This window comes from Paramisgurnus dabryanus, chromosome 22 (assembly GCF_030506205.2).
Source record: "Paramisgurnus dabryanus chromosome 22, PD_genome_1.1, whole genome shotgun sequence".
In the NCBI taxonomy this organism is placed as follows: domain Eukaryota; kingdom Metazoa; phylum Chordata; class Actinopteri; order Cypriniformes; family Cobitidae; genus Paramisgurnus; species Paramisgurnus dabryanus.
Window position 1 is genome coordinate 13,440,067 of NC_133358.1, and position 26,588 is coordinate 13,466,654.

Genomic DNA, 26,588 nt, shown 5'->3' on the forward strand with positions numbered 1-26,588 from the left:
TAATTATTGTATGTTTTATGATCATATGTGGTTCTTAAATTCTACATTTAATATATTTTAAATGCTATCTTTTTTTGCAGTGCATAGAAGCAAAGAAGTACTGCTGGTATTTTGAAGGAGGATATCCAATCTATTTCATGTAAGTGCAGTTACCTTATTTGCAAACTGTCTCCGCCTAATTCATCATCTGAAGACAGCTATTTTGTTTACAACCTCTGCTTTTTTATCATCTCTAACATCCAGTCAAGCACGTCCGCACCCACCATTACCATGCATTAACTTCACTGATCTCATTATGGGTCTGTGTAGTGAACATTCGTGACAGGCCTCATTTGCTTGACCCAGGAAAATCTGACATTGACTGCAAGTAAAGCCTACCATCTGTCAAGATTTATTCATTAACACTGTGCTTGCTTGTACGTGGAAAGATAACACGTAGGTAATGCGATAACACCACCCCAGAAATTACCAGCCGCAGGAAGTGAAGCAAGCTGAATTTTACATGCACTCTTGTAGCTTAAGTAAATTAAAGCAAGATTAAAAGACCCTGAAGTCTGCTTTGACAGTAGCGTAGATACAGAAACATAAAATCGGTAAATAAAAAAGAAATCCACTGAAGAGACACTTCCATCCATGTTATGAACTTTTATTAATTAGCATTTTAAACTCGCTTAAAACTAGGGTTGGCCAGGGATGTGTTTAATGAAATAAAGCTTTCAGGTGCGTGAGCCCATCAGTAGCACTTTTAGAGTCATACACATTACATGATCTTTATACAAAAAAGTAAATCGTTCAAAAACATACAATTATTTAAAAAAAAACCTCAACCCCACCCTAACCCCAACATGACAGGGACAAAGGCAAATGGTACAAACAATGTACGAAAGTGGTCGTACAAATTTAACCTTGTAAAATAAGTACGAATTGCAATAAGATAGGTTACCGTACCCTCTACGCCATGGGTTATGTGTCGGTTTTCATTTATTTTTCTGCATTGTTGTCTGTGTCAGCATGCAGTCCGCTAGTAGGAGGTGTTGACAGGCATATCGCTTGGGTATACACAGTATCTACATCAACAACTTTTGTTACAGCCTGAGTTGTTAAATATCGCTCTACAACTTTGTCCGTCTTTTGTTTTACTGTTGCATGCATGAATATGAGGAAATGTGGCACTATACAGGTGCTGGTCAATATCATTATTAGAATATCATTAAAAAGCTGATTTATTTCACTAATTCCATTCAAAAAGTTAAACTTGTATATTATATTCATTCATTACACACAGACTGATATATTTTAAATGTTTTTTAACACATCTTTTCCTTCCCTTCGCCTCTCTATTAATGTGCTTGGACACAGAGCTCTGTAACCAGCCAGCATCTTTTGCAATGACTTTTTGTGTCTTGCCCTCCTTGTGCAAGGTATTAATGGTTGTCTTTTGGACAACTGACAAGTCAGCAGTCTTCCCCATGATTGTGTAGCCTACAGAACTAGACTGAGAGACCATTAAAAGGTGTTTTGAGTTAATTAGCCGATTCGAGTGTGGCACCAGGTGTCTCCAATATTGAACCAATATTTCACAATATTCAAATTTTCTGAGATACTGAATTTGGTATTTTCTTTAGTTGTCAGTTATAATCATCAAAATTTAAAGAAATATACATTTGAAATATATCAGACGGTGTTTAATGAATGAATATAATATACAAGTTTCACTTTTTGAATGGAATTAGTGAAATAAATTAACTTTTTGATGATATGAATTATATGACCAGCACCTATAATCACTTACAGGACTGGAAGGACTGGCGTATCATATGCATGCAAAATTGGAATTTGGCATATGTATTGCATGACTTTGCAACTGCGTGCTATTTTACACGACGCAGACATATAAAGTAGGCTTGAGTGTTAGATAATCCCTTATTGATGTCTGCTAACCAATAGCATTTGATTTAAAGGAACACGCCCAGATTTTGGGAATTTAGCTTATTCACCGTATCCCCCAGAGTTAGATAAGTCCATACATACCTTTCTCATCTCGGTCCGTCCCGTAACTCTGTCTGATTCAGCCCCCGCTAGCTTAGCTTAGCACAAAGACTGGAAGTGAATAGCTCCAGCTAGCAAACTGCTCCCAATAAGTTAAAAAATAACGCAAACATTTTCCTATTTATGTGATTTGTATAGTCACACCATGTACAAATAACAAGGTGATATGAGACACAGTGATCTTTTAACAGTATACATACTGGGAACTATATTCTCAGAAGACGAAGCACTGCTACTGGGCGGAGTGATTTGCACAACTCTGACCGAACTCTCTGCTCCTTACCAGGGGCTTCTCGGGTGCTGCGAGCAAATCACTCCGCCCACGTAGCAGTGCTTCGTCTTCTGAGAATATAGTTCCCTGTATGAATACGGTTAAAAGATGGCTGTGTCTCATGTGACCTTGTTATTTGTACATGGTGTGACTATACAAGTCACAACACATAAATAGGAAAATGTTGGCGTTATTTTTTCACTTATTGGGAGCAGTTTGCTAGCTGGAGCCATTTACTTCCAGTCTTTGTGCTAAGCTAAGCTAGCGGGGGCTGCGTCAGACAGAGTTACGGTGACAGAGTTATGGGATACGGTGAATAAGCTAAATTCCCAAAATTTAAACAAAATGACAGTACCTCTAAACGAAAACACTGTCATCAGTTACTTATTTCATTTGAAACCACTGTGACTTTCTGTTACTCCTTGTAACACAGAAGTTGTTATTTATAGCAGAATGTCCTAGATGTGCTTTTGTATTGTATACAATGAAAGCGAATAGTGACCATGGCTGCCTTTTTACTCCAATAGCAGACTTATTTCAGTGTGTTGTTGGTTTGGAATGTAAAAATATAATGCCAAAAATGAATACTTTTAAGGGGCTGTTATGTCCTTTATGAGGCCTTGTTTCCATTCACTTTTACTAAATAAAACACAGCAGTGTTGAAATTTTTTAAAACCTTTTCTTTCTGGCTCTTTAAAGACAAATACAGCTCTAGAACAAGGAAGATGACCACATAATGAAAAAAACTTTATTTTTTGGTGAACTATAAAAGCATTTAGGGGCTTTGAGATACAGCAATTCACTGAAAGCCAGTAAGTAGTCCTCCAATTATAATGCTGCATGCTTCTCTCTGTTCATAACAAGCAAAGGGATTTGTAACAAATTGAACATTGCATTGCCTTGCTTTTATCTCTGAAAAAGGCATCATTTTATACCTGCGGTGGAGCTGATTGCATGGCTTTGCATTGCAATTTGAAGTTAATGTAAGAGTTGGATGAAGTGAAAAACTATGAAATAGTAATGGAGCGGTCACATCAAGTTCACATGAGATAGCAAACTTATCACGTAACCTAAGCCAAGACTGACAGAGACCTGAATTTTTATGTTTTCTGCTCACTTCTTCCATACCGGAAGCATGTTTCTCGGTTGAATGATGAAGAGACAAAACTTCTGGGTTATAAGACTTGACCTTAACATGATGCCCGAGGATATAAGCCTGTACGATGGCTTTGACCTTTATGTTTATGCATCGCTAGACAATTTAGCTTTTGTGTTAACATCCGAATATGTAATGGATGTAATAAATATAAAATAAAATATAAAAATATATTTTAAAAGATAATGTTTTATATATTGCGCCGGGTGTATGATAGAGCCCTTAAACTTTATCAAATAGTCTGTTGTGTAAAAGATTCTTTGAAATACAGCAATGATGCTTTCGAGGCAGTGCATGTATTTTATGCAAAACTGTAGGCATAATTTTTTTGATGTTACAGCTTTTTATTTACCGTCTCCATCCATTTACTTCCATCCTTCTTTAAAGATTTAACACTTATTTTAGGGGCTGAGAAACCCATCTTAGATCCAGTTTTGCACGGTTAAAGATGAGCCAGCCGTGTTGAGCAACAGAGCATAAATCACTGCCACGCAATGTCATAAATGCCTGTATTCAAATAAGATACTGTCATGTGGCCGTTGAGGAGAGATATGAGGGATTACTGACTCTGCTCCACAGTCCCCTTATTGATGTCTGAGTCATTGCATGATTTGCAGCTTTATTTATCATCTAGTCAAGGGCATCAGAGACTTAGCTCATAACTTTTTTGCCTCTTTCTTTGCTAAAAAATATTTGGAATCACTTAGATTGTGAGGTGAAATAGCGTAAAGAGACTCTGGCCAGTTATTACACCTTCTCCGTGTAAAGTGACCAACCATGGTTTGTTTAGTTTTTACATGGCCGTTGACCCTCAATTGGTCCTTGGGGTCTATATGACTCCAATCGACATTGCATTATTTAAAAAAGTGATTCTCTTCATCTCAGAGATACAGTATAAATTTCGTGACTTTTTTCTAAATAATCTATTTATACATACACAAAAAAACTGGGCTTGTATGGTATGTAAAAAAGTTTTATTAACCTAATGTTTATATACACAAAATGTATCACTAAAGTAGTGATGTGAGCAGTTGGCCATATCCAGTAAAATTAATGGCTTTCTATGGCCATCTGCTGGTCAAAGCTATTTCTTTAGGTTATTCCTTTAGGTTTATCTCTAACCAGCAAAAGTTGGAATTTTACATCTAACACCTAGATCAATATCCAGAAATACTTTAAATAAAATTTAGAAAATAATTTAAGTGATTTTTTTTTCACAAAAAAAGCTAATGGAGTTTTTTTTTTTTTTTTGTGGTAAATGGGTACAAAAGTACTTAAAATCTCTCCAAAAAAACTGCTTTATTGTATAGATGAGAAGTAAAAAACATATGATATTTGTATTATTTAAAATGTATATTTTTCTTACAATTATGCTTTTTAATTTTGGGGTCATATACTGTAGACCCCAAGGGCCAGCAGTGTAAACAGGAAACCAGGACCATTTAAGAGTTAAAGGCAGGCTAATCTGAAATAAATTATAGAACATTAATAACAGACAGTGGCTGGGGTTTAATTTACATAAGAGGAAAATGCATTTACCCTTATTAAAACTGCTTATATTACAGCTGTCAGGAGGAATTTTTTATTGGAAATGCCACAAACACAGACCTAAAAAGAGGGACTCGTGACATGCTTAAAATTGCTTCATATGAGGGAGTAGACAATGATGGAGAACCTTAAACTGGGGATCATTTTGGGCAGCATACACTATGTGAAAGAAATGGACAATGGTCCTAATATGTGCCATTTAGGTACACATACATTTGGTATACATATGTACCTCTAAGGTACTAATATGAACTCTTTAGTACACAGGTTTACTTTTTGAAAGGGTACCGTCCCCAGAGTTTTAATTGTAAAGGTGATTGTTAAATGGTGTGGTGATGTAAGTTGTACTAAGTTATAAGTTGTAAACCCTAAGAGACACGCATGGACACAGATAATGGTGTTGGATTCTACACAAGCATTTGAGCATCTTGTATGTCTCCTGCCAATAAATTTCTTTTTAATTTTGTGTTTCATGGTTTCATTTAAGTTAGATCCAACCTTTAAAGGAATAGTCTACTCATTTTCAATATTAAACTATGTTATTACCTTAACTAAGAAGAGTTGATACATCCCTCTATCATCTGTGTGCGTGCACGTAAGCGCTGGAGCGCGCTGCGACACTTCAATAGCATACCACCAAACTTGGTCGTATAACTACTCGTCTTAAATAGGAAAAACGTTGATGTGTTTGGTCACTTCTAACTTTATCTCTGTTTGATACCATTGAATGAATGGGGCTAAGCTAAATGCTATCGAAGTGTCGCAGCGCGCTCCAGCGCTTACGTGCACGCACACAGATGATAGAGGGATGTATAAACAATTCTTAGTTAAGGTAATAACATAGTTTAATATTGAAAATGAGTAGACTATTCCTTTAAGCTAATATCTTCAAATGGAAACATCTGCTTCTGTGTTAATGTTTTATATTTTGTACAATCTCTACTTATCTCTTTCAGATAGCTTTTGTGTAGATCGTCATGCATTATTTATTGCATGCAGCCTATGTGGTCCATGTCCCTTAAATATAGATCATAACTTTGCTTTGAATGCCTTTAGATATAGATATGACCCTTCTCTATTATTTATAAAGGCTGTCAAAGGATTTGACCACAGCCTTGCAATTCTAAATGGATGGAAAATCATATCAACATGGGTGCAATAATTCATACCTTAAATAATAAAAAGTTATCTTGCAGAAGTCTTAACAAAAAGCATTGCATGCATCATCTGGGATATTATATCCAGTCACGTGTAGTCTTGGCCTATATAGAGGTGTTGCTTACCTGGTCATGAGATTGACACACTTGGTTTTACTGTAAGGTCTCGAGAGTGTATCTTAATACATCTGTGATGCATTGTTCAGTGTTATGAATAGCTGAATAGGTAAGGTTGTGTCCTTATCTTGAAAATTATACAGTAGCTTAGGCATGTATAATAATAATTTCTAAGTGAAGGTATGCATTAAGACTTATAGAACATTAAAAAAGTATTTTATGGCTGTACCTACCTGTTGCAATGAAACATTTATGTAGAAACTACACATTTAGTATTGAATTACATCCATTGTTTCCAGCTGAACATGCCAAGAACTTCTCATTTGGATGGTGTGGAGAGGCATGTACAATCCATACAGGCTCTTCTGATAAAACAAGGCATTTTAGTCTTACACTTGATGGCAGGCAAAAGCACTCTCTTCACTTCAGTGGACACATCGACCTTTGCCGTCTCTTAACTTTGAGGCAGAAAGGCCGTCCTTGAGCCCAGGCTTGGCTCATCCTCTGTATCAGTTATTTGAAGCTGAACAATGGGAAATGAAGCCCACTTCAAACACTTGATTCGGTCCATTGACCCACTGCCTGCTTTGAATTGGACTTTATGTGAGTCAAATGCTCAGAGTTGACATCTATTGGATGTATCTCTCCATCTGTAAAAAATCGTACCAGCTATTGACTTGAGTTGCTTTGCTGAGTTTTTAGTCAAAATTTTGTAGGGTTCTTATTTTAACAGGGGGAACTTTGCTTCCCATTTTTAGGACTTGGATCATTGAGTTTTGACTGTAGTTTTAGTACATAGGAGAAGCTCATGTTTAGTGGCTTTGTCGGTGATGCATTACAACTCACTGAACTCACTGAGATCTTGCAGTAAATATTAAAAACTCAATATGAACTGTCATGCTGTTTGAAGAAAAGGCCAGAGAGAAACTTTTAGTCTTGTGGTTAATGAAGGCACTCAATTAGAGATGTTCTGTTGAAAGGTCGTGATCAATGATGGGTTATTATCCACTTCTCCATCCACAGTTACAGTATTTACCCAGCATGCCCATGTGTCACCCGCTATGTTATATTACTTTGCTTGAAGAAGACAAAAAAATGACTATTTCGAGTTTAACTTTTAAAATTGTGTCAAAAAAAAACATAACACAAAATAACATGCAAAAAAATGTGTATTCTTAATCCATTGTAATGCAGGAATGCAGTATGAAAACCATACATTGTATCCAGAGCCTGATTAACGCAAAGGCAAACTAGGCACGTGCCTAGGGCCCGATTGGCGGGATGGGGCCCAGACAGAGGGGGAAAAATGTACAAATGTCCCATCTACAACGTCGCTGTCGGGCGGAAACCTCGTTTGTCCAAAATTTGTCAATTTTATATTTTTTCACAAATCGATGCTATTGGTCAGTCCTCACGTGGGTTTGTTACTTTTACAATTCATTAACCAATCTAAAGTCCTGAAAAAGCTTCAGCGCAAACCTCTTAACTCCATTGGACATTTCAACTGTCTGAGAAACCTCGTAACTCCACCTCTTCTTCACTCCGTGGGAGAGCTTCGCTGCATATTTCTCTTCAAGATTGAGAATCGCAACGAAATCCTCGTCGAGCAACACGTCCACTTAGGTAAATGTCCTCAAAACACTGGTTATTTATGTTTCAGTTATATGAATTATATAATAACAGTTTTTATATTATGTATAACAGTTTTATCTCGAAGTAATGGTAGTGCTAAAGTCTAATGTATCGTTTCTGAGGCTGCTAGATTTTTCTTTACGCTATTCATGTTTGTGAAGTGAATTTAAAGCACAGATTGCTTGCAGTTGACTTAGTTAGCCACTATGCATTGGTTTTGTTATCATGTTTGGTGAGATATCTAACGTATCTAATATCTAAAGAGGCGGGACATGGGTGGAGCTGAGGTGCCTGGTTGCCAAAACCACACTGGCCTAGCTCAATGGTAGTGACAGCAGTGGCAGTTCACCTGTCACTCAAGTGGCCATGCCCTTAATTATGCAAAACTTCAAGGCTTAATATAATTTAAACAGATGAGTTAAAAAAATCACCCCCCTCACATGAATGGCAAACTGAGCTATATTGACCAAAAAGACCAGGCTGTAAACATATTTATTGGGGAATTTTAACATGCAGGGTCTATGGGATGGACAAGATGATGGATTGCAGTTTAAGGGCCTGTTTACACGAGAACGCTTGAGGGTGAAAAGGTAAAAATATTTTATTGGATGTGCCTTTCGTTTACACTGCGACAGCGTTTTTGGGGCTTAAAAACGCAAAAAAGTGAAACCACCCTCCAGAGTGGAAATCTTTAAAACAATCTACCATCGCGTTGCCGTCTTAAGGGTAAAAATGCAAAAGTCTGCTCACGGTGGCTCTCGTCGCGTATGCGTTTACGTCACAGGCATGCGCTAGTTCAGGTAAATAACAACAAACATATCGGATTATTTCCATACGTCGGACTTTCAAGTTGCCATAGCAGATCTGATAAATATACAGTATTTCCAGCAGTTGTACGAAATGTTCACAGCTAGTATTACTGATTAATGAGAAGGTGCATTAAAGAGATAGTTTGGTCAAAAATGATATTAAACCCATGATTTACTCACCCCCAAGCTGTCTGAGTTGCATATGTCCATCGTTTTTCAGACAAACACATTTTCGCATATTTTAGAAAAACTTTATTAACGTAAATAACTACCTTCCGGTAGCGCCACCATCTTAGACTCCTCTGTATTCAGGAGAGAGTATTAGCGTAGTGTATGCACTTTTCTTAGTGACGTATGACAAATTCAGAGGGCGGGGGCACAGAGCAGCAGCAGAGTAGCCTCAGTAGGCTGCGTAAGCTCTCATCCTGAATGCGGACGCGACTAAGATGGCATTAAAGGAAGGTAGTTGTTTACGTTAATAAAGTTTTAAATATGGATATTTCTACAACAACACCGCGCGGATTGCCCTCAGAAGACCTTTGTTTATCATCCTGGAGCCGTTTGGATTTATTTTGTGAAGGATGGACGCACTTTTTTTTGGACTTGAAGGTCGTGGACCCCGTAACATTACATTTAATCAACTGAAAGATCTAAAACATTTTCTAAAATATCCGAAAATGTGTTTGTCTGAAAAACGATGGACATATGCAACTCGGACAGCTTGGGGGTGAGTAAATCATGGGTTTAATATCATTTTTGGCCGAACTATCCCTTTTATTAACGCCATCAAATTTGTCGGAGGCAAACCAGACGGCTTTGGACGAGAACTGGGAGAACAAGGAAGAAGGTTGTACGCAGCCGCGCGGACTTGGTGTTGTTGTGTGTCATGCTTCACATTGTCACCTAGCCGTCTGGAGTGCATACTACATCGAATATCACACACTTTTGCGTCACCATATGCACGCAGATTTCCCCCTCAAAACACTCATATAAATACGGAATAAAAAGTGATAACGCAACGCCACTTTTTCTTTTCAGATCGTTTCTGTGTAAATGAAGCCTACATCACTTCCTTGTTGGCTTCATGATAGAGACCAGAAGGTTGCCCCGTGATACCACCCACGTGATCGCTCAGAAAACCCTAGCAACTGAATAGCAACCCACTTAAAGCACTTGTAACATTTTTGCAACTATATAGCACCACACAGAACCCCCTAGTAACCTCACAGCAACAATCAAAATCACTAAACACGTCGGAGCCAATGGTGTATTGGGCAGCGCTCCGACATGTGGTGCTATCGCACTTTTGGCGACCCGAGTTCAATTCCCGGCTTGTGGTCATTTGTCGATCCCATACCGCTCTCTCCTTCCTGTACTTTCCTGTCCTCTCCTTACTCACTGTTAAAAAAAGGCAAAAATGGCCAATAAAAATATTACTAAAACATATCACAAAAACATAATCAACAATTGCACCCTTGCTTCCTGCAAGCACTTTTCTTCAAATCAAGTTCAGTTATATGTCTTGTGGTCTTTTGCAATTGGTTTTCATTTTGTTCAGGTCTGAAATTGTTAACCTTTGCACATGACATTTGTAATATTGCTGTTATTATGGTGTGAAACGTGATACTCACGATGGGACACACAGTAACAAAGACTGACATAGAAAATTGGACTTGATAGTGCCTCATGTCTCCGTGACTCATTTTGTTTGCCTCAGTTGAAGAATAGAGACAGATTCACGGCAGCAGCCGAACAGTCGATGCTGTTGGCAGAGGGTACACAGCTGACTGTAAGATTAACTGCAAAGGCATCCACCAACACTGTGAACACAAGATCAAAGACTCTAGCTGTGTCAGCCAGATAGAGTTGCACCTATCATGATATTGGGAACTATTGGAATGTGACATTTCTGTATTAAGATTCATATTTTATATCTATTGCCTAGATGATGGTTTTATATGATTAGTACATCTCAGAGCATGTATATTTGTAAGATATTTAATCTTGATAATCTGGATTTTTGTTGTTGTTAAAAGTATAACTGTGCATGGACACTTGTCCCTAACACAATCACAAGCATCCATTCAGATTGTAGCGGAATTTGAAAGTTAAAGGGACACTCCACTTTTTTTTGAAAATATGCTCATTTTTCAGCTTACCTAGAGATAAACATTTGAATTTAACCATTTTGGAATCCATTCAGCTGATCTCTAGGTCTGGCGCTACCACTTTTAGCATAGCTTAGCACAATCCATAGAATTGGTCCTTTTTATTCATTTGTTTTTATACAGTAGACATTTATTTCTGTATTTCATTAACAACATGATACAAAGGCAAAATATCATATCGATCATTTATGAATAGGAGTTGCAAAGTTTGAAATATAATGAACAAAACTTTGTATTTAGGTCTAAAATGTCAAAAATTCATCATAGCATGTTCTTGCACACTGTCTCATACGATTAAAAAATAGGCTGTTTATATGCATATTTCATGGTTGGCAGGTGGTTTAAAGATTTGATGTATTTTAATTAGATCCTCACTCCAATTTTAACATGTCTTGGGATTTTTAGTATTCTGGCAGCAGACAATTTTAGGTACAGAAAATTCAGGGAGTGAAATGAGTGTTGGCACGTCTACATGCTCTTATAGAGTCTTAATTTAGCCCGAGTGGACTCTATTTGACTTATCTCTCCTGCTGTGGGGATAACAAAACTGGTTGGAGTGCTTCTGGACTCAATCAGCAATCCGTCTGTCCACTTAAGCGAGATGACCGACCCGAAAAAAATCACGCTTTGAATTCTCAATGTGTTCCTTATAATATCATAACATATAGGCATAGATAGTACATGAAGAGTATTGTGGTTTTCTGCACTGCTTTTGGGGGGGGGGCTTGTGTTCAGAAACTGCTGTCAGAAGTAGCGATGATTTTCATTGGGAAATAACATTGGCTTTTGTGTGTCTCGTAACAGATTGAATCATTACATCAGCTAAAAATGTGAAGCACTATTGGATTTTGTTTTTCTAAGCCATTCTGTTGTGGACTTGCTCCTGTGTTTTGGGTCCTTGTCCTGTTGCATCACCCACTTTCTACACAGTTTCAGCTGATGTATAGACAGTCACATTATCCTGAAGAATTTTCTGATATACTTGGGAATTCATCTTCCCCTCAATGATTGCAAGCTGGCCAGGGCCAAATCATGATGTTTCTTCCACAATACTTTATAGTTGGGATAACGTTTTCATTATAATATGCCGTGCCTTTTCTACGCCAGATTTAGCGCTGTGTGTTTTTTCCAAATAGTTTAATTTTAGTTTTATCAATCCACAAAACTTTTGCCAATACCGCTGTGGAGTGTCAATGTGCTCTTTTGCAAACTTCAGGTGTGCAGCAATGTTCTTTTTAGTAAGCAGTGGCTTCCTTCATGGTGTCCTGCCGTGGATACCCTGCTTGTTCAGTGTTTTACGTATTGTAGACCCATGGCTGTCAATTAGGGTTGTTTCTTTACCTCATTGATGAGCCTTCGTTGTGGGGTTGGTGTCATTTTGACTGGGTGTCCACTTCTTGGAGTAGCAACAGTCCCAAAGCGTCTCCATTTGTAGATTGTGTGCCTAACTGTAGACTGGTGAATTTCTGAAGTCTTTGAAATGACAGTGTAACCCTTTCCAGCTTTATGTAAAGCAACAATTCTTGATTGTAGCTCGTCTGAAAGCTCTTTTTGGTGAGTCATGGCTCACATAAGCGTGTTCTTCTTGTGCAGAGCAAACTACAAAAGTTTAAGGGGTTTTTATCAGTCAAAGAAGCTGCAGCTTTTCTTTGGTCACTAACTCAGGGGTTCACATACTTTTCCCCAAGCACTATGAGTTTTTTTTATAAGAACATGAAAGATCAGAATTTTTTGTGTAATTATTTTTAGACAAATTATGTTTTTCAATACCATTGACTTGTTTACAATATGACAAATTTATTCAGAAAATTATGAAATTCCAAATGGTTCACATTCATTGTATGGCTTTATTTCGCAAGGTTGAAACGCAAATGGTTGGTAATACTTTATACTGTTGTTTTTTTTTCTGGTCAATTTGAGCAATAAAGGCTGTACTTTTACTTGCGTGTTGTGAATTTAGATGCTCCAAAATATTTTTTAAAACCAAAAATATTTATGAAACCATTTCAAAATTTTTTAATTCATAAAATGAAATGCGTCTAAAAGGCAAGAACCTTAAAATGTAACCACGAATGTATAATCTGCTGGCCATTAGAGGGCACTGATCCCTTACACGTAGCTGATAGAAAATCTTAACTCCTGATATCTTCTCATTACTTATTGATGACATTATTTGTGAATTAATTTGCTTTCAGATGTCATTTTATATACTGTAGCCATCCTGTTTTGATTCTTGTTTGCTCCTCAAATTGAAACTAATAATTTTACCACCCTCTGGTCCCCTCATAAATGTGCCATTAAGTATGCTTATACATTTTTTTATAATTTTACATCATTTTAATGGAACTCATTTATTTCCTCTAACCACTATACAGTATACAGTATTGCACAGCTTGTGGAGAAAGTCTTTTCAGAAAGGCTTATTACATAATAAAAGCCTTGTCATTCAAATGAACGTGGAGTTATCTGCATTTAGCCCCCCTTAAAATAAAATACAGAGCTTTCGCATGTTTCAAGTGCTGGATTTAAGGATTTCTAGTATTCAAATTCTAACATTTGTTGTGTGCTCAGCCGTTTTGATGTTTTATTCTGAAGAAGCGAGTTTTATTTCTGCTTTTATGTGCATCTTTGATTGCAGAGTCTAAGTCATTAGAAAGCCATCGTTGAGGTAAAGCTTTCTGGCATGACAGCTTTTCTGTCATTTTAAAAGCTCACCCGGGAGGGGAACATCTTCTGCCACTAATCTCCATTTTATCCTTCAGCTTGCTCTCTACTCGCCTATCACAAGCCAGAATACTTGATGAAGAAACGGTCATTAAATATGAAATCAGCAGGCTTCTGAAGCTGTAAAGGCAACAGCTGAGATTTTTGTTTTTTGCTTTTCTTCACAGGGGTTTTGGAGTGCTAGAGAATTATTCCCATAGGCAGAAGGTGAAAGTTTAGAAAAGCTTGTGCTCTTTGTACTTCTCAGAGAAAAACCTTATGCTCAAAAGCCTTTCAGAGGAAAGAGACCATACTAAACAGATGATGTCGGATGATGTCAGATGATGTTCATTCAATAACTTTAGTTTTACTTAGTTTGCCAGTTATAGTGCTTGTAATATTAGGTAATGGTAAACAATAAAGCTACAGTAAATTACAGTTGTAAAAGAGATTTAGATTCAAGGTTAGTTTTAACTCATCTTCCGCCAGCCATTTTTTGAAAAGATGCCCGCCAGCGTTTTTTTTTTTTTTTTGTGATTTTTCACAAAATGCCTTCCAGGAAAATTTTCTTCTAAAAATATATAAACACAAATATATCAAATGAAAGTACAGACCCTCTGCTTTCAAACAAACAAAATGGGAAAAAGACCTTTCACCCAATCTATATTTATGGGTATTTTTCAAAAAAAAAAAAAAATTTTAGAAAAAGGCTGAAATAATTACATTTTTGTGAAGGAATTTTGTTAGAGATCAAATTCAGAGTAAAGCATTACGCCCCAAGAAACAGTGGGTTACCAGCAGGGGTTAAATTGGGATTTGTTATGTGGGGGGGCTCTGCGGGGAGGGGTACTTCAAGGGGTAACATGTTTAATACTGATGCAAAGCCACTGGTGTGTTTCAATGACATTCTGGACCTCTGATAGGATTTGATAAGTTTCAGCTTTAAAGCTGTGCCAGAGGTTGACCCAAAATATTTTAAAAAGAGCTTCTGAATTTTAAATGATGCAAATCTATGAGTTTGACGCCCAACTCGCGTCATTTTCATCGCCCCATGCGAGGACGCACCTGGTTGCGTCTTTGCATTGAGTTTGTATGTAATCTGCACGCGCAAATCGTTGAACTTGCGTTGGTAAGTATGCCCCATAATGAATGAAAACATATTATTCCCTTCGCGTCAGTGCACACGCACCAGCGCAGCGAGTACACTGGCAAGAGCAGAGCGCGACCTTCAGCCTATGTGCCGGGGCTTAGCCCCGGACGGCCCCGGCCCAATTAAAACCCTGGTTACCAGTGCATTTTATAACAGCTAAGGGGCGTTGTTAGCTGTTATAAAATGCACTGTAACCCCACTGTTTCACGGGACTTATTGCTTTTATAAAACGGTTACTTCACATACATAGCAGGATTTCATAAAATAAAACACAAATAAGTTGTAATTATATTAGTACAAATATTACTCTTCCGCCAAACAAAGTAGTTCCTCAGAATAAAGAGTTGCTACAACAGAGCTCAGTTCACAACAAATACAGACGCAGCAAAGACACAATGAAAATATGATTTAAGACTGTGGTGTTTATTTTATAAATCAACATTCATCTAACAATTTATACATTAACATTTATATCGTGCAACTGTTGAAGTGATGATCAAATATGCTTGGAAGCATGCTGAACTCTTTCCCCGTCAGCGTTTTTTTTTTAAGTTCCCACCCAGTTTTAGTTTAATGCCTTAAAGAAAAAATATCTTCTTTAAATAAACATAAAATATCAAATGAAAGAACAGACCATCCGCTTTCAAACAACAACAACAACAAAAAAAACGTTTCATCCTACCTTCATTTGTTCTCTTATCACCTCTCATATTTTCAGCTAAAAGCGGAGATAATTCCATGTTTGTGAAGAACTTTTGTAAGAGATCAGACTCAGAGCCATCAAAACGTACACGTCGCACTAAATCCACCACAAAGCTGTTGTTTCGAGTGAATGCGTCAGTGTTTAAGTTGGGTAAGATTGCCATCTAGTGGATAATAGCGAAAATATCTATTTAAGACAAAAACAACTCAGAGAATGTTTTCTCTTTATTGACGAAATGACTTAACAGTATATATACACATTGTGCAAATGTAGGTTTGAGGTTTATTATTTCAGTTCTATTTTAGAAAAGCAATCTTTACATGTTAAGGTAAGAATGAAACTACGGTTATGTCTTATGTTTTTAACTGAAATTTAATGCCTTCCAGAAAATTTTCTTCTTTAAATATATATAAACATATAATATACCAAATGAAAGAACAGACCCTCTGCTTTCAAACAAAAAAAAAAAACGTTTCATCCTACCTTCAGTGGTTCTTTTGTAATCAGCTTTTGAATATGGAAACACCACATTTTGATAAGAGATAATTCCATTTTTGTGACGGACTTTTCATAGAAATCCCATTCAGAGCGATCTTTAAAACAGACACGGACATGCAGCCGCTTGCCATAGGGCAATACTTCCGGGTTTAAAAAGTTGCGGAAGGGCGCCACCTGGTGGATAATAGCGGTATTGCGGAAAGACGGAAAATCTCGTCATTGGCGGGGAAAGAGTTAATTGACGAGACAACTCGAGTTCATATTTTTTTATTTATTTTGGAAGTGCATACTTTGTTATGCTTTGGGAATACATTTAAACCTTACTCAAATTATTACTCGATAAGAAAACGATTCTCATCCATGTTCTTTTGGTAAAAATTTGGAATTTTATTCCATTTAAAACATGCAGACTCTATGATGAGGGCACAAAAATCTAGTATCGACCCATATAGATATTATGCAGTGTCGCACCATAGACTGTAAAAAGAGATGGACGACGCCTGTTCGCTCTCTTCCATTAGTGAAAAGTGAAGCCGCCAGTGTCCCTACATGGCGCTGACATCTTGGGTCTTGAGTCTGCGCAGTAGCGATTTCGGGACCAGTCATGTGCAGTAGTGAGCAGGAAGTGAAGCCGCGAAATCAAAACCCTGCCCTCGCTCTCGCAGAATGCGCATATCACACGATATCACAGCTGTCAATCATGACATGACACCACAGTTTTTATATTATTAAATAACTAACTAAACACAAACCTATTTTAAAAACAAACATTTGAATGTACACCAGCATGATAAAAACTACATTAAATGACAGAAACCAGGTCTGGAAAAAAGATAATTGAAGTGTAATTAATTTTTTTAGTTGGTCTCAAGTCTCATTGAATAACATGGGGAGGCGGGGTTTATGACCTATACTGGGACCAGTCACTGGGGGGCGATCGATACGTTTTGGCTTCACTTTTCAGGGCTTGTGCGGCACGCTTGTGTCGCACTGAAGTTTTTATTGTTGTTTAGATGTCTTATGTGGTGTTTTTAAAATGCTTTAAGTCAGTATTTTCTAATTTCTGCAAGTTTAAATTCACCTTGGTTTTAAACGTCACAAATATGTAAACATTCGCATCATCATAGTTAAACTCATGGATCAGTAGTTGGGGTCTAATATTTATATGGTCCAAGCTGTGCAATTAAGTAGAGGCGGGGACTAATTTGCATATTCATTAATCCGCATATAGACGCGTTTCAGCTGACGTCACTCACTTGTCTTCCACCATTTTGAGTACCTGAAGCGGTCGCAAAAGAACTAGAAGCTATGCCTTCAATATGTTGTGAGCATCAAAATCGCTATTTTTACAACACTAAGAAGCCTCAACACAACATGATACTTTGCTCGAAGTATCGCCTGTGTCTCTACATGTGAACTCAAGCATTGAGAACATTGTTTGTGAACACAGAGTTTACTATAAACAAAGTTTTGAACAACTGACTTTGGTTGATTTGGCATCCGCTCGCCGCCATCTTCCCAGTCAAGATGTATGTGACGTAAGGAGGGAGGAGAGTATACATGGAAAGCTCCTACAGCATAGTTTCATAAAAATGCACGGATAATTCATTGTTTTGTTGCAAGTGAAAAACAATATTGACCTTCTAGATGAAAAAGGAGCCTCATATGAGATTCATTCATTCACATTCGGAAATCGATTATTTACGCTTGGCAGAGATGACGAGCGGACACCATAACAGCCAAAGTCAGTTAACAAAACCTTTATTTTTATTAAACTCTGTGTACACAAACAATGTTCTCAATGCTCGCGTTCATGTGATACTTCGAGCTAAGTTTCATGTTGTGTCGCGCCTTTTTATGTTGTTAAATAGTGGTAGTTCGGTAGCAGCGAACAGCGGCTGGAAGAACGCATCAGGGATCGAGTAGGCATCACACCCTAACCAAGATATTTTTTTTAAAGTAGCGTTTCTTTTCATGACAGTCGAGATGCGACATGTTGTCTTTCGCAGCCATTTACTGTATCCGTAAAAATCATAGACAGTAAAAGATAAGAAATCCGTAAATCATAGCAAGCTAGCCAATGCTTGTCAGTAGCCTACTGGTACTCGGTAGGTCCTCAAGATGGCTGCATGACGTAAAAGGTCACATGACTGAATTCCATCTATACTAAATGAGGAAAGGGTGTAGATGAGAAAAACTTTCATATATATGCTTTTATGATGCAGTTTTAACCAATAAAATGATTGACTACAGGGTGACTTTTATTATCAGCATTTCATTGGGTGTATTTCCCTTCACATCCTCAGCTGCATCATTTGTCATATGTCACTGTATGTGTTTTCCGTATCAGCTCTCATTATCCTCGGACATTTTGTTGAGAATGGAAACACATCACATCCTTCAGTCTCATTATTGTGACCTCTTGTTTATTTCTCATTTAATGTCTCCACAGATGTCGCTCATACGAGGACTGCTGTGGGACGCGCTGCTGTGTTCGAGCTCTCTCCATCCAGAGGCTTTGGTATTTCTGGTAAAAACTGCTTCCTTGATATTTTCTTTTTATTTCATTCTTTTTACAAAGCAACAAGCTTGTGGTTGACTCTTTAAAGTCTTTTTCCTCATTAAGTTCAAAGGGGACATTTCACAAGACTTTTTTATGATGTAAAACAAATCTTTGGGGTTTCAGAGTACGTATGTGAAGTTTTAGCTCAAAATACCATATAGCTAATTTATTACAGCACTTTGTAGGTGTGAGCAAAAATGTGCCATTTTGGGGTGTGTCCTTTTAAATGCAAATCAGCTGATCTGTGTAAATGGCAGTGTTGTGGTTGGATAGTGCAGATTAAGGGGCGGTATTATCCCCTTCTGACATCACAAGGGGAGCCAAATTTCAAATACCTATTTTTTCACATGCTTGCAGAGAAGGGTTTACCAAAATAAGTTACTGTGTTGTTGTTTTTTATATTTTCTAGGTTTATAGAAGCACTCAGGACACAATTATAGCAATTAAACATTTTAAATGTAAACATAATGAAATATTCTTTAGACTTTGCCAGAAACTATTGCCCGAGAATTATGTGTCACTCTGTGACAGAGACTCCAAGTAATCTTGGTGACACAGGTAACAGTTCAAAGGCTCTGGTTCAAAGATCTGATGTTAGTAAATACCATAGATTAACCCTGAAGTTTTATTTATCCAGGTTAGTGGGTCATAAGTATGTCATGCATTTCCTATCTAATAGGAAGACTTTGCTTTCCTGGATTAATGATGTTGTCAGAGACACTCAAAAAGGCACAAGTGGGTCATCTATTTATGTGTTTCAGGTGTCAGCACAGGTTTCTGATAGCATCAGCCTTATTTTGTCATTTCATCTCTCGCCGTCAGCTCTTCAAGCATTGCTATTCAGATCACCTTTTTCTTTATACGGGGGTCATTTCATTACCCTTCTGAATCAGTGCACATTATTACTGTGTCCATCAACAGTACAGTACAGTATGTGCAAACATCACTTTAGTTCATTCCCTTTCATCAGTCACAACTTTGATGGATTTTAACACCCTCATGTTCTGTTTTGGTTGATACTACATTACTTTTCCTAATCTGATTCAATTAAATATTAATTTCACGAACCAAACATCCAGTAATACTACAGTAGGTGTTTGGGGTCTCAGAAAGCCACCGAGCATGACCCCTAACACAATCCTGAGTATCCAATTAGGTTTTTGAAAGTTGAGAAAGACTGCAGCTTTTTGTGCAAGTGGGCGTGGTTTCAGTGCTCACAGCAGACACGCCCCCAGCATTTTAGAGCAGAGAATCCTGCCTGTTTTTACAAATTGTAATAATTTTTTTCATCTTTCAAATTTGGCTGGCTGGTTAATAACAAATTTTTCTGTGGATCTTTCGATAGTGGTGTTTTCTAGAACCACCGCGAACTCGCTTTTGTAGTTATTTGGGTCTTAATAGTGGTGAATGTAGAAGATCATTGAGATATTTGCTCCTACCCATAGGCTGTTGCTGATGATGGGCGTGCTTTTCTGCTGCGGTGCAGGTTTTTTCATTCGTAGACGAATGTATCCATCACCACTCAGCGAGGACCCCGCCTTTAACGTGTCCTTTACCAGACACCCTGTTAGTTCACCAGGTAAGTGTTTTGTCACCATTTAAAGGGGACAGAGAATGAAAAACCATTTTTACCTTGTCTTTGTTGAATAATGGTAGTCTACCCGCATTCACGAACATACAAAAAGTGCTAGACATGCTAAACATCTCAGTCTCATAGAAATTCCTCTTTTAGAAATGTCAGCCAGAAAACGGCCCAATCTGAAAAACTGATGCTTATGACATCACAGGCATCTTACTGCCCCTCCACTTTAAAATAATTGGCTACATTTTTTTGAGTGGCAGCAAAGTCAGCCAATCAGTAATGAGATTGCAAGTTAAGCCAGTAGGGGGAGCCAAATAGGTGCAAAACCACTTGTTTAAAATCCCCCACCCTAATAGAGCTATCTGAGAGAGGTTTTTAGGAAGCTTCTAATGCATTACAGACCCAAACAAAAAAATTTTTGTCTATATGTCACATCACAGAACAAGGATAAATACCCCGTTCAATCATTCTATGTCACCTTTAATTGACATTATGTATTCTTAAATACATGATTATCAGTGATGTGCGGGTCAATGTATAAAAACCCGCACCCGACCAACTTTTTCAACTAACCTGCCCGCAACTCGCCTGCAAATTTAAAAAAATATATATTGTACCTGACCCGATTCCTGGCCTGCATTTTTTAAAAGTAGTAATTATTTAAAATAGTTAATTGGCATCTTTATTTCAAACAACCCGACCGTCCATGGCCCGAATATAATTAAAAATGTAATTAGATGACTTGTAACCACGGGTAACCGTGGGTGACCACAGGCACCCGCTCATTTTGGATCAACCTGCGCATCACTGATGATTATATATAATTGTATACTTATAATATACTGTACTTAAGAGGAAAATCCAAAACATTGATCAAGTAACTGTTTAAGCAGTCTAAATAAAACAAATAAGAAACAGTGACAACAATAACAGCATAAATAAAGTCAGCAAACTCTAAAATAATAATCATTTTTAAATAATTTGAGCCACATAATTTAACATGCTGCAGTGCATGCTGCAAAGATTAGATCCTTTATAATGTACATTTGTTTGGACACATAGTTGAGTATTCAGTCCAGTCAACAAAATAATCTTTGTTAGCATACTGTGGATTAATCGTATTCAATATACCCAAAATGATAAAATTACTCTTTCTATTAAAAAATATTTTTCAAGTTATTTAGTTTGTTGGGAGACGATTTTGAAGTTAAGCAACATTTATAAAATCCACATACTGTATTTCACATACACTGTAAAAAATGTCTGTAGAAATTACAGTATTATACTAGCTGCCAGTAACTTACTGTAGATTTTACATTTATGTTATTTACTGACAACAGTTTCAAAGTTAAATGAACATGAAACATTTTCATTCTTTATCTTCTACAGTAAGTTACTGGCAACCAGCTGCATAATTACAGCAAATTTTTTACAGTGATCACGTTTTTGCACATTTGAAATTCATGTGAAATTCTTGTAATACAATGTCAGCCATAAGCTTTCATTTTGGCTCACAAGTATCTCTTTCATATTTAAACTCTGTATTTGGCCAGATGTTTCACTTCTACTGCTTTTACAGAAGATTCCAATCATTACATTGAGAAAAACTTGACATGGTTGAAATGAATTTGCTGAACATTGCTTTATTTATTTGGGTCCAGACTGTTATCATTAGTCTGCTCTTGCTAGTAGCCGGGGTTGGCATCTCACCACACACTTGATTTATTTCTCCATCTCTCTGTGCCAAACAAGCAGAACATTGCAAATGAGCCATTCTTGTGTGAGAGCAGATACATTGCCAACATATGGCTAACAATGTCCTTCTGTTGTGTGGAACCAAACATTATTTCTGCTCAACAAGTTTTGTAAATTGGTGCATTATGGTGAGCTTATGAGTTTGGTGAATTACTACAAAGGTGTTTCTTTTGTAAATATGCAAAATAAGAATATATTTTGGATCTGTAATTTACATGTTTATTACTTTATATATGTTTGCTATTAAAGTAAATAATGCAAATAAGTGCAGTCAGGTAGTAAATAAAGCATGTGTGTAACTAAATTATAAGTTATAATGGGTTGTTTCAAAGATGATAACAACCCAGCATAGGCTAGCCCAACATGTGTCCTGTCCAATTTTACCTAGCATTGGGTTAAAAATAACCCATCAGAATTAAGAGTGTATTATTATATTTATTTTTGGTGTTTTATTAAGATTTAAACATCACCTGAAAGCTGAATAAATATGAGTTTCATTGATGTATGGTTTGTTAGGATAGGACAATATTTGGTGGAGAAAAAACTATTTGAAAATCTGGAATCTGAGGGTGCAAAAAAATCATAATATTTAGAAAATGGCCTTTAAAGATGCCCAAATGAAGTCCTTAGCTACACATATTACTAATGATAAATACATTTGTATATATTTACGGTACAAAATTTACAAAATATCTTTAGGGAACACAATTTTTACTAAATATCCTAATGATTTTTGGCATTTTAAAAAGCTGATAATTTTCCCCCATACAATGTATTGTGTTGGATATTGCTACAAATATACCTGTGCGAATTTTGGCTTGATTTTCACATATATGTGTGAATTTTGAGACATCTTAAAAAACTTGTGGGTATAAAACTTTTCAAATAAACAAGTCAATAAAAACCTATACATTTTTATAGATGTCATATTTTCTCCATTTATTAACTTCAATACTAATCTGATGTATTATGCGCTCATGCTCTTTATTATCTCCATTGTGAGCTTTTATATAAGTATGCGCTGCTCTCCTGTCAGGGTACATACTCTTTTGTGTCAGTGCATAACAGTTGGATACCTAAAGTCATATTTGAATTTGTTTGCTGGATATCAGTAAAACTCTCATGAAATTGGCCGTGTAAAGAGCATAATGTTACCAAACATTAAAATGTGTTTTTGTAAGAATAACACAGGGCCGGGTTTCCCAAAAGCATCGCAAGGCTAAGTAGATCGTAAAAATGATCGTACGAATCATCTTAGAATTACGGGCCGTTTCCCAAAAGCTTCGTAGCTTAAGTAGCACTTGAAAATCATCGTAGATCTACGAGTGCTCTGGAGTAATCGATAATTCATAAGTGCATCGTAAGACAACAGTGTTACAAGGTCCCCCTGCAGGACAACCAGCAAATTGCACTCCTGCATTGAAGATAATGTAATGTTTTAAATGTATGCTTATTTATTGGGTTCTTCTTTGTTTATTTGTTTAAATTACTTTAATATAATATATTTAAAATTCAAATGAGAAATCTAAAATGACTAAACATAAATTAATAAATAAGGAAAAAAGTATTTTTGGACATTTTTGGTAAAAGTTTGTACTAGCAAATTGATAAACTGTTCCTACCAATTGCTGCTATAATGATTCTTACTAGGACTGGTTGTTAAAATCCCTAACTTTCAGCACAAAATTGATGTCATCTTGGGTGGAGTGGAATTTTCACAGAACTCATGGTGCCACCAGTGCGACACATCTTCAGTTGTGTGCCCGACCTCATTGGGTGTTTCGGCCACTTATCACAAGACACCCTCTGCCGGGGTTGGCCCACCACGGGTTGATCAGACCCAGGTGTGTGTCGCACGATGGTGGTACCAAGCGATCATCTATAATTCATCTACAGTTAAAAAAAAACATTTTGGAAGGGAAATTGCATCAAAGAAACCAAATAAATCTTACGGTACAATCCAATAATCCATAATACTAAATAAACATAGATAATAAACAAAAAATAATAATAATAATCTAAACTATTACATAAAATGCAGAAGGCATTCCGCCATGGGATGAGTCCTAACTTAATACGGAAAAGATTATTTCATTATGCACATCGGCTGCACTAATATTTTATAATATTTTTCATAATTGTTCATGACTTTTAATTTTTTATATTTGTGCATAATGAAATAATTATGCACATTGCTGACACATTAGCCTAAACAAGCTTCTGCTACAAATTCGAGTGATTCTATAGGTGACATTTCAGCAACAGCGACTCGTAAGTAGCACTTAAAACCCGGCTGCGAGCGATCGTTTAACATGCATCTTTGGGAAACGCACGTAAATGAAAAACGAATGTTCGTTAAGTAGGTCATAAAAAGCGCTCTTAAGTGCTAAGTTCAATCGTTATCGGGAAACCCAGCCCAGGACATTCCAACTCATTCCCCATCAGCCATATTTTAAAAAGTTGCCCGCCAATATTTTTTGTGATTTTCACAAACGTTTCACAAAATGCCTTGCAGGAAAATTTTATTCTAAAAATATATAAACATACAAATAATATCAAATGAAAGAACAGACCATCTGCTTTCAACAATAAACAAACAAACAAAACTGAGAAAAAGCGTTCCATCCTATCTATACATTCAGAACGATTATCAAAACATACACAGAGTTTAAAATGAGTAAATAACGTTTTGGCCTAAGTTTTTTTTTCATAAATTGTGTAAGTGCACAATCGCAGTATTGCAGATTAACATACAATTCATCAGGAGAGAACTCGTCAATGGCGGGGAAAGAGTTAAAGTTTAAAGTCATTAACATATATATTTTTTTTTTTGCAAATGTAATATATGACAATATAAATGTAATTGTATAATTAAAATACATCCTTTCATATTAAACACCATAAGTACACAATAACACTGGCTTTGAGCTCCATAAACCTTTTACAGTAGATAAAATCTGATTAAATCACATTTCAGATATGGTACAATACTGTTTACCCTCCTCTGTAAAACCCCGTGGCCTGTCATTCCCTTTAGTTTAATAACATCAGATTCACCACAATATACAATATAAGACCTTATTTTATTTATTTAACAAATGCTACGTAAAATGAGATGTTTAACATACAAATGCTCATTTTAGTTTGATCTATGTATTTCAGTTAAAGTAATACCTTACCAGTATTCCAGCAAATATATTTTGTTAAAAAAGATAACAAATGAACTCTTTTTATACTATCCAACAGTCTCCCAGCAGCCAGGAATGCAAGGCTACATGGACCCCTGCGGTGCCATGACAACGGCTTTTGGCCCTGCCCACCCAGGTCAACCCACCCCGCCGCTTATGATGAGCTCCTACCCGCCTCCCCCGTCCTACTGCAGTCACCCACCACCCTCTTATGAACAGGTCCTCAAGACCGCAGAGAAGAAGAACCACAATGAATCATCACAATGAAAAAGGAAAAACTGGCCAGTGACTTGAACTTACAACATACACGGCTCAGAAAAACTGCAGTATCTTTAAATGCGTCCTGAAGCTGATTTTCTTTTGGATTTGCTTCTTTCAGGACGACTCATTTTTGCTCGCTTTCCGTTTGTGGTGCACAACGGAGGGGCTGGCTAGATGTGAAAGAGGAATTTTGGACATTGAAAGAATAAATGGACTTGAATTGGAAAAACCTGTCTGAAATTCAGAAACTCAGTAGGAGCCTTTGACACTTTGTGTATTCTCATCCCCAGCGTATTTAAGATGTCATTTCGCCTAAAGCGGACCTCGGTTGGAGAGGCCAGGTGTAAGCAATCCGTCGTCCTCCGGGAGAACAGGTGTTTCTGAAGCAAACGATGAGATGCCATGGAAATTAAGCAGCGGGTACACAACATTAATTCAATGCCCCTGCAATGTCACGAACTTAAGACGGACCTTAAAATAGGCCTACTGATCTCAAGTTTTATTCAAACTACCTAACCTGCGAACGAGAGATTGGCTGTTGCTTACTGTAAATGGTTGAATGGGTTAAGAAACTCTGCTGTGAGTATGATACAGTATGAGACTAATTTGTTTCTTATGAGAAATGTGAAATAGATGATGAGCTCTTAAGGAGGGAGTCTGTTGATGCCCTGATAACACTTCACAGTAGGAGACAGATGATTAAATTCACATTTTGCAGTTCATTTCATCTATAATGCCTTGATTTTGCCGACAGGCAAAAACTGAAACATTTTATTTGGTTGAGCTCAATCCGTTGGCCCCTTAGTATCTCGTGATTAGTTTGAATCTATTTGGACAAACTTATTATTGGAATTATTTACCTTTAAATAATTGGGGTCCATTTACCCCAATGAAAAATATAGTTTTATCTTGGTATTTGAAGGAAGTGATTCATTTAGTTCAGTAACTTCTTAAAATAGCTCTGGGTTTACCATCTTCAAGTATTATTTAAAGGGATAGTTCGGCCAAAAATGATATTAAACCCATGATTTACTCACCCCCAAGCTGTCCGAGTTGCATATGTCTATCGTTTTTCAGACAAACACATTTTCGGATATTTTAGAAAATGTTTTAGATCTTTCAGTTAATTAAATGTGAAGGCACTGGGTCCACAACCTTCAAGTCCAAAAAAGTGCGTCCATCCTTCACGGTGTTGTTGTAGAAATATCCATATTTAAAACTTTATTAACGAAAATAAATACCTTCCGGTAGCGCCGCCATCTTAGACTCCTCTGTATT

General features: G+C 36.9%; 1 protein-coding gene across 1 annotated transcript in view; it reads left to right on the forward strand.

The window, feature by feature from the left end:
- Positions 1 to 26,345, forward strand: part of vopp1b (VOPP1 WW domain binding protein b) — a 50,321-nt gene extending 23,976 nt beyond the window's left edge. The window contains exons 2-5 of the mRNA XM_065294837.2: positions 81 to 139; positions 18,414 to 18,491; positions 19,970 to 20,103; positions 25,108 to 26,345. Of these exons, the coding sequence (XP_065150909.2) occupies positions 81 to 139; positions 18,414 to 18,491; positions 19,970 to 20,103; positions 25,108 to 25,316 (480 nt within the window). The 3' untranslated portion in view covers positions 25,317 to 26,345. The remainder of the gene's footprint in view (positions 1 to 80; positions 140 to 18,413; positions 18,492 to 19,969; positions 20,104 to 25,107) is intronic.
- The last annotated feature ends 243 nt before the right edge of the window (positions 26,346 to 26,588 follow it).